This window comes from Oncorhynchus masou, chromosome 13 (genome assembly GCF_036934945.1).
Source record: "Oncorhynchus masou masou isolate Uvic2021 chromosome 13, UVic_Omas_1.1, whole genome shotgun sequence".
Lineage (NCBI taxonomy): Eukaryota > Metazoa > Chordata > Actinopteri > Salmoniformes > Salmonidae > Oncorhynchus > Oncorhynchus masou.
In genome coordinates this window covers 60,136,310-60,146,141 of record NC_088224.1, presented here as the reverse complement: position 1 = coordinate 60,146,141, position 9,832 = coordinate 60,136,310, and the positions used below count along the sequence as shown (strand labels likewise).

General features: G+C 40.7%; 1 protein-coding gene across 1 annotated transcript; it reads left to right on the top strand.

Moving 5' to 3' along the window:
- Positions 1-760: 760 nt before the first annotated feature.
- Positions 761-9,471, top strand: LOC135552735 (eukaryotic translation initiation factor 3 subunit K-like). Its single transcript, XM_064984546.1, has 8 exons — positions 761-893; positions 1,484-1,582; positions 4,142-4,262; positions 8,043-8,120; positions 8,577-8,643; positions 8,739-8,816; positions 8,954-9,079; positions 9,333-9,471. The coding sequence occupies exons 1-8, from the start codon at positions 832-834 to the stop codon at positions 9,362-9,364; spliced, it is 663 nt and encodes a 220-aa protein (XP_064840618.1). The 5' UTR covers positions 761-831; the 3' UTR covers positions 9,365-9,471.
- The last annotated feature ends 361 nt before the right edge of the window (positions 9,472-9,832 follow it).

Here is a 9,832-nt window from a genome sequence, read left to right as displayed (position 1 = left end):
CACAGATGTTGGGTGATTAGGACTGGCTCGTAGTCGGAGTTCCAATTCATCCCAAATGTGTTCGATGGGGTTGAGGTTCTTCCACGCCGATCTCGACAAAGCATTTCTGTAAAGTGAGGTCCATTAATTTTGGAAATATGTTCCCAAGTATTTTCACGCAAAATAGAGAGCAACATGTGATCGTAATTATGTTTTTGCCAAATATTATATGTTTGGAATTATTGCGGACAAATTGCAGTCTACAAATGATTTATGTTCCGGACCCCCAACCATTCGCTCAAGAAGAAAATCGACCCGCGGATGAATCTGATCCCTGCTCTATGGGTAAATTAGTAAGCTAATTACCACAACTTTATAACTATAGAGCATATTACAATGTGAGAACAATAATACATCTACTGATTTTACAGCAACCAACATATTTATATTCCTAGTTCATACTCCATCACAACAATAGAAGGCAGTAAAATTACCATGCATCTGTCATTTTGTCTGTGTCGGAACCAAAGTAATTTCAACCAATGTGGTTCCATCACGTTTACGCTCCTCGGTACATTCACGCTATTCGAAACGTTTGTCGATTATAATATAGTGCATATATTTGGCCATTCGTCTATATGCTCACAAATGAAACATACTTGTCTGTTGAATTAAGCTGTCTCCAATGCATGTTTCAGAGACATGTCCTGTGGTCCGTCAGTAATCCAACTTCCCGTTCACGTCACCAAAGCCCTGTCCGTCCCTTTCTCCCTCAGCGCGCTCCCTTTTCGGTCCACGTGCGGATGTCTTAGATTTTACAATCAAAAAGACCGCAATAAGAGTTTGGACCAAATGGCGGCATCATTCGAGCAGATGAGAGCTAACGTGGGAAAGCTCTTACGAGGAATTGATAGGTATGGAGACTTGTTTGATAAATACTAGCTTAGCCATTGTCTGCTACGTAATGCTAGCAACATGTGATTGTTTGAAATTATGCAGAAAGTTGGTTCTGTTTAATTTATTAGACATATCTAACGACGTGCAGGTGTCACAAACCTTTGGTTTACCTAATGTTACTTGTACACGTTAGCTAGCAAGGTACAACTGCTTGTACCGGTAAACTTTAAGCAAACGTTTAACCTCACAACAACATCCTTTGACAGCTGGTTGGTTGTAAGGCAGATTGTTTGGATCTCTGCAAGTTTTTGCACACCTTGTTGTAGTTAGCTAGCTGTGTCGGAATCCATGTTTAACCGATGTGAAATGGCGAGATAGTTAGTGGTGGTGCGCGCTAATATCGTTTCAATCGGTGACGTCAGTCTCTTTGAGACCTTGAAGTAGTGGTTCCCCTTGCTCTGTAAGGGCTGCGGCATTTGTGGAGCGATGGGTAACTTGTCTGTGTGCAGAGGGTCCCTGGTTCGAGCCCGGGTAGGTGCGAGGGGACGGACTAAAGTTACAATTTTACACATCCCCTTAATGTTACTTTGTTCATGATCTCTTTCAGATACAACCCAGAGAACCTGGCAACATTGGAACGCTACGTGGAAACACAAGTTAAAGAAAATGCCTACGACCTTGAGGCCAATTTGGCTATTCTCAAATTGTGAGTCACCCTACCGCTGACTGTCTGACTACTGTCATGTTTGTTAGGCTTGTAAAAAATATTTAACTTATGTAGTTCCTTTTTCTTGCTAGGTGGTAGGTAGCCCTTGATCATGACTCTCAGTTCCATTACACAGGAGTCATTGGACAAAGGCTTCTTCTGTACAGGGGAGTTTTGTTAAAAAGAGCCCCTGTGCTCAATAAGAAATGAGCAGGCGTCGGTTTTGGAAGCATAAGGAACTTATCTTTCATATCAACAAGAAATAATTTTCAAAAACCAAAATGTTAAATTGATACACCTTGATAGGGTTGACACGACCATATCTCCATATAACATTACGTGTTTTCACAAGACAGAGGTTGACCACCTGTGCTAATTAGCTATCTAGTAGTGATGTAACGGTACACTGATAATCATAAGTCGCTGGTTCAAATGTTTAAGATGTGAGTGCATCAGTCTGCGGGAGCCCAAATCGATCCAAATAGAACATCCATCGGCAAGAAACCCGATTCAAATAAAAAAATGCCTTATTCCCAAAATCCTCGACTCTGTTGTGACTGATTTGATGCGTCCTCTCCTTCAACCTATCAAACTGTTACGCATGTATGACATTGATCTTACACGGCAGATAACTGTGTACAGTGCGAGAGACGCAGCTGCTTGCAACAATGAGCTGTTTTTTACACTGCTAATATTCGTAGACTACATCTGAGTCACCTTCAGCGTTCATATTTTTGTAAAAAGGCTTTTCGCAATATTAAATCATAAGCTTTATTAATTTGACAACTAATGTAGTTTTCTGGGTCGTTGTTACCAAATAAGCTGTAGAAAATTGTTATTGACCAGTGGAGCTGTGTAGGGTAAAGGAGTGGACACAACTGCTCACGCATCTAACTGCTGCTTGGGGCTTTTTGATTGCCAGGTTCACCGTATGAAATATTGAAACAGTCAGTGCATTTTGGGTTCATTTTTACAGGAACAGTGGTAGATGCTCGGTCTGCCTTATGGCTCAGCTCACACACTACATCATTCACACACAGGGCCTCTCAGAGGAGTCAGGTCAGAGATCTAATTCCTGAGCTCAGTATTAATTTAGAATGGAAAATGAAAGTGTTAGTGCATCGCTTCCCGTTCCACTAATCAAATCTCACAGAATCGTTTCAAACTTCGTATCGTTCCTGTGTCGGAGCGCATGTATTGAATCATGCTTGTAAGGAGAGATGCACATCCCTACTATCTAGCATGCTCCCAACACCTGTGTGGAACTGAAGAAGTCCGGCAGAAACGTTTTGTAACTGAAAAATAATGTTGGCTGCTACTGTGATAAAGTAGCTTAACCTCTTGGAACCACCATCCGGGATAATTGTCATCAACTACGCTAAATAGCATAGCGCAACGGTCAAACAATCTTACTAGAAAATATTCATATTCATGAAATCACAAGTGAAATATAGCGAAACAAAAGGGTAAGCTGTGTTAATCACCCTGTCTCAGATTTTGAAATTATGCTTTACAGTGAAAACAATACATGCGTTTTAAGTTTATTGATATACTAGCAAAACATTATGTACACCTAGCGGCAGGTAACTTGGTCACGAAAATCAGAAAAGCAATCAAAATAATCGTTTACCTTTGAGCTTCGGGTGTTTTCACTCACGAGACTCCCAGTTAGACAGCAGATGTTCCATAAAGATATTTTTATATCCAAATACCTCCGTTAGTTTGATGTGTTATGCCTAGGAATCCACCGGAAATAGCGGTCACGACAACGCAGACAAAAATTCCAAATTATATCCATAATATCGGCAAACGTTTTTTATAATCAATCCTCAAGGTGTTTTTCAAATATCTATTCGATAATATATCAACCGGGACAGTTGGCTTTTCACTAGGACCGGGAGGAAAAATGGCTACCTCTCTGTTTTGCGCAAATATCACACTGAGAGCCAACAACTTACCACTTAAGCAATGTGGATGTTTACGCTCATTCTTCAAAATAAAGGCCTGAAACTACGTCTAAAGGCTGTAGATGCCTTAGGGAAGCCACAGAAAAAGGAATCTTGTTGATATCCCTTTCAATGGGCAATAGGAATGCATAGAAAGACAGGGGTTTCAAAATAAGAGTCACTTCCTGATTGGATTTTTCTCAGGCTTTCGCCTGCAATATCAGTTCTGTTATACTCACAGACAATATTTTTTACAGTTTTGGAAACATTAGAGTTTTCCACCCTAAGCTGACAATTATATGCATATTCTAGCCTCTGGTCTTGAGAAATAGGCATTTTACTTTGGGAATGTTATTTTTCCAAAAAAAGTGCCCCCTAGCTTCAAGAGGCAGTGTACAGTAAGTGTGTATTTTAGCATTTGTGAAATCATTTTGATGTGATATGAAGGTATAGGGCTTTGTTTCTAGAACAGTATCGTAATTGAGAACTGATTCACATGTAGTTGGCATATTTTGCTATTTTGGCTGCCAGAGCCAGTCTAACTATGATTCTTGGGCTAGCAGAACACCACTCATGGCTATATCCGTAAGAGATGCTGTTCTTGTTCCTGCAGGTACCAGTTCAACCCTGCCTACTTCCAGGTCACAGTGACGTCGCAGATTCTGCTCAAGGCCCTGACCAACTTACCACACACAGACTTTACTCTGTGTAAGTGCATGATTGACCAGACACACGTATCCTTTTGGTGCTCTTTATAATCTAGTAGTATAATCCTGCAACCAGTACAATTCGTCCACTTCTGTACTCCCTGTCATTAAAAACATTGACAATCATTTAGGCTTAGGCAGTATTTTATTTAACTAGGCAAGTCAGTTAAGAACAAATTGATATTTACAATGGCGGCCTAGGAACAATGGGTTAAGGTATACTGTATTCCCAGAGTATTTGGAAATGCCTACGGTATGTTTTTTTTCCAATGCTGTTAACTATTTATTTTGAAATGTTTTATTTTAATATTTGTAGCTACTTTTTAAGTAAATACTTGCGGTCAACTTGTGCAATACGTTAGAAGATAAAGAAGATTGTGTTCTTAACTAAAACTTGACAGGTGAAATTATGAAACTTACCGGTAGTCCCCAGTCGTGGTGTTTGTTTTGCAATTACACAATGATGAGGGACCGGAGCCTTGTGTCAATTGCTGTTGTACAGCACGCAACAGCTGATCTAGTTACAGTATGGAATTCACAACTACATGTTTGCTAGCTAAGTTAATAGTTAAGATAACTGTCTAAAATGTTCTAGTTGTGCATTTGGTTTATTAACTTGGGATTCCGAGTTAAGCAGCGGTCTAAGGCACTGCATCTCTGTGCTAGAGGCGTCACTACAGACCATGGTTCGATTCAAGGCTGTATCACAGCCGGCCATGATTGGGAGTCCAAAAGGGCGGCGCACAATTGGCCCAGCGTCGTCCAGTGTAAATAAGAATTTGTTCTTAACAGATTTGCCTAGTTAAATAAATTCAATCTAAAAAAAGCTAGTTAGCTAAGTGGATTTTGTTTGGTAACTGCAGATAATCCCCTCCTGGATCAAGAGCCTTTACTGTCAATATTTGTTTTGTGCTTGCAAAAAACTGTCACTTTTTTTGTTGCTTGTATAACTTTATGAGCTGGGATGTCTGTCCTGCAAATACTTTAGATCAGAGACTGTTCCAAGATGGCATTGCTGTGGGATGTCTGTCTTGATTGTCTTGTCCCGTGTGTATGTATTTATAATCTCAATTTCCATCTACGGACTGAACATACACTCTTGCAACCTGCCTCACACAATGTGGTATGGATCTGCTATTTCTATACTTGAGAACCGGAACCCCCCCCTTCAGAAGCTATCCAGCTAACTAGCTTGGTTTCTCAAATGACTGCCTCGCCTGGTTCACCAACTACTTCTGAGTTCAGTGTGTCAAATCGGAGGGCCTATTGTCCAAACCTCTGGCAGTCTATGTGGGTGCCACAGGGTTCAATTCTCGGGCCGACTCTTTTCTCTGTATATATCAGATGTCGCTCTTGCTGCTGGTGATTCTCTGCTCCACCTCTATGCAAACAACACCATTCTGTATACATCTGGCCCTTTGGACACTGTGCTAACAAACCTCCAAACAAGCTTCAGCGCCATACAACACTCCTTCCTTGGCCTCCAACTGCTTTTAAATGCTAGTAAAACTAAGTGCATGCTCTACAACCGATCGCTGCCCGCACCCTCCTGCCCGACTAGTATCACTACTCTAGAATATGTGGACAACTACCAATACCTAGGTGTCTAGTTAGACTGTAAACTCTCCTTCCTGACACTCATTAAGCATCTCCAATCCAAAATTAAATCTAGAATCAGCTTCCTATTTCGCAACAAAGCCTCCTTCACTCATGCTGCCGAACATACCCTCGTAAAACTGACTATCCTGCCGATCCTTGACTTCGGCAATGTCATTTACAAAATAGCCTCCAACACTCTATTCAGCAAATTGAATGCAGTCTATCACAGTGCCATCTGTTTTGTCACCATAGCCCCATATACTACCCACCACTGCTGGCCCTCACTACATATCCGTCGCCAAACCCACTGGCTCCAGGTCATCTATAAGTCTTTGCTAGGTAAAGTCCCGCCTTATCTCAACTCCGGTATATTGCTCTGGTCAACCCCAAAGCCAAAATTCCCTTTGGCCGCCTTTCCTTCCAGTTCTCTGCTGCCATTGACTGGAACGAATTACAAAAATCTTTGAAGCTGGAGTCTTATCTCCCTCTAACTTTAACCTCTAGCGTCGAGCTATCCCGGGAGCGTAATCATAGCCTCAAGCTCATTAGCATAACGCAACGTTAACTATTCATGAAATGAAATAAATATTGGCTCACAAGCTTAGCCTTTTGTTAACAACACTGTCATCTCAGATTTTCAAAATATGCTTTTCAACCATAGCTACACAAGCATTTGTGTAAGAGTATTGATAGCTAGCATAGCATTAAGCCTAGCATTGAGCAGGCAACATTTTCACAAAAACAAGAAAAGCATTCAAATAAAATCATTTACCTTTGAAGAACTTCGGATGTTTTCAATGAGGAGACTCTCAGTTCGATAGCAAATGTTCAGTTTTTCCAAAAAGATTATTTGTGTAAGAGAAATTGCTCCGTTTTGTTCATCACGTTTGGCTAAGAAAAAACCCTGAAAATTCAGTCATTACAACGCCAAACTTTTTCCAAATTAACTCCATAATATCGACAGAAACATGGCAAATGTTGTTTAGAATCAATCCTCAAGGTGTTTTTCACATCTGTTCGATGATAAATCATTCGTGGCAGTTAACTTTCTCCTCTGAACCTAATGGAAAAGTGGGCGCAGCTGGAGATTGGGCAATAATTTAGATGGAGGACACCAAGCGGACACCTGGTAAATGTAGTCTCTTATGGTCAATCTTCCAATGATATGCCTACAAATACGTCACAATGCTGCAGACACCTTGGGGAAACGACAGAAAGTGTAGGCTCATTCCTGGCGCATTCACAGCCATATAAGGAGACATTGGAACACAGTGCATTCAAAATCTGGGACATTTCCTATATGAAATTTCATCTTGGTTTCGCCTGTAGCATTAGTTCTGGGCCACTCACAGACAATATCTTTGCAGTTTTGGAAACTTCAGAGTTTTCTTTCCAAAGCTGTAAATTATATGCATAGTCGAGCATCTTTTCGTTACAAAATATCTTGTTTAAAACGGGAATGTTTTTTTTATCCAAAAATTAAGAGCGCCCCCTATATCGAAGAAGTTAAGCATAATCTGTCAGAGCAGTATACCGATCACTGTACCTGTACACAGCCAATCTGTAAATGGCACACCCGACTACCTCATCCCCATATTATTACTTACCCTCTTGCTCTTTTGCACCCCAATACATCTATCACTCCAGTATTAATGATAAATTGTGATTATTTCGCCTCAAGCCTATTTATTGTCTACCTCCTTACTCTTTTACATTTGTACACACTGTACATAGATATTTCTAATTTTCTTTTCTATTGTGTTATCGACTGTATAATTCTGTTTTTTGTCGCACTGCTTTGCTTTATCTTGGTCAGGTTGCAGTTGTAAATGAGAACTTGTTTTCAACTGGCCTACCTGGTTAAATAAGGGTTATGTGTGTGTGTGTGTAATGTATTTTTTATATTTTTTTATAAAATGTTTGCAAAGCACTCATTAGCGTTATCTATGGGATATTACATGTACTTGTTATCATTGCTATCCTCCCGATTACAAAGGCTCATTGGGGTTTGAAAATGGCACCCCTTGTGTTCAGTGCTGGTATTAGAGAATGCCTGGTATTGCACAAGGTCAATATGAAAGTATGGCAATTTGTATACTGCCCAAGCCTATAATTTTGTTTTTGATGATTTCTGGGGTTTGTGTTGGAGTAATGGTGTGGACATTAGTCTTATGTGGCCAGTTTGCGCTTTCCTTGACAAGCGTGAAGCAGCAGGAGGAGCGCCCCATTAGGCAGATCCTATACTTGGGGAACCTCCTGGAGACCTGCCATTTCCAATCCTTCTGGGTATACACAATACATATCCCTTTTTGTTTCACCAGCCTTTTGCCCTGCTCATTTCACTCAACTTTCCAGTCATTGTTAGATCATTTTTGGGATCATATCCATTTACCTTTTATTTAACTAGGCAAGTCAGTTAAGAACAAATTGAAAATATGAATGACGGCCTAGGAACAGCCTGTTCAGGGGCGGAACAACAGATTTGTACCTTGTCAGCTTGGGGATTTCAACTTGCAACCTTTCGGTTACTAGTCCAACGCTCTAACCACTAGGCTACCCTGCCGCCCCATGGATCAGTTCCAATCAGAATGTTGAGGTTCAAGCATGACTGTACATTGTGACTTGAACTGGAAATGGATGGCTGTGCTAATAGACAACCCCTATCCTGACTTCATTACATCTATATGAAATGGGACCTCCAGTTCTGATTGTATGGTACTCATTCCTTTGTCTGTCACTCAGTCCAGTCTGGAGGAGAACAGGGAATTCATTGACGGCATCACAGGCTTTGAGGACTCCGTGCGCAAATGTGAGTAGAATATTTGGAAATCAAGTTTAGTTGCCGACTGCATAATATTGCAATTAACGTGATGATGGCTTGTTTAACTGCTGCTCTCTCCACAGTCATCTGCCATGTGGTTGGAATCACATACCAGAACATTGAGCATCGACTTCTGGCTGAGATGCTGGGTGACCCCCTTGGTAAGGCCATTCATTTCAAATGTATATCTTTTGGAGAGTGCTGTCCTATTGATTTCCTTTCTTTGTGACCACAGTGTTAATTATCTAAGTCATATCCCACTTCCCACTGCTCAGTTGACTTCCTGATCCCCATACAGACACACAGGTTAAGGTGTGGATGAGCAAGTACGGGTGGACGGAGAACGAGGAAGGGCAGATCTTCATCTTTAACCAGGAGGAGAGTGTCAAGCCCAAGAACATTGTTGAAAAGATTGACTTTGAGAGTGAGTGTTTCCTTGTCTTGTTTGCTGGTGTCCAGTGACGTCGCTTTGTCTGTCTGTAGTCACTTTTAGCATACATTTTCAAAGTTCAACTTCCTTTCACCCTCTCCCCCTTGTCAGTGTAGCTTTATGTAACCTAAGACTTTTCATGGAAATAAAATTGACATTCTTTCCTCTTTTTTTTCTCCTGCTGTCCTGTCTTCCTCTCCCCCTTTACTCTCCTGTGTTTTCCTTTGTTTCTGTCCCTCTTCCACAGGTGTATCCAGCATCATGGCCACGTCTCAGTGATATCCAGACACATCGGCACACACACTCCGAATGCACCAAAATTCAACAAGACAGAAGTACATATACCACAAACCAGCGTTTCACAATAAATGTTAATTATCCATTCATACGCAGGCCCAGAGTGTGCTGATCTTTTCACTGACTACATTGAACTACTCTGTGATGTTAACCTTTTTAAGTCCATTCCAGGATGGGATTTTTAAAAATTTTAATCTGTGATAAGATGCCTAAGGAGAGTACTATTTAATCTTTGACTTGGCATGTCAGTAAATTAACACTGTCTGTATCCTTTTCACGCCTGTTCTGAGTGTGGTGACAAATCATCTACATTTTTGCATGCGAGGCCGAATTATCATTTGTCACAACTTCACACAAAACATTCCTTAGTCTAATTTATGAAAAAAGTTACTGAACAAAAATATAAATGCAACAATTTTGAAGATTTTACTGAGTTCCAGTTTAAATAAG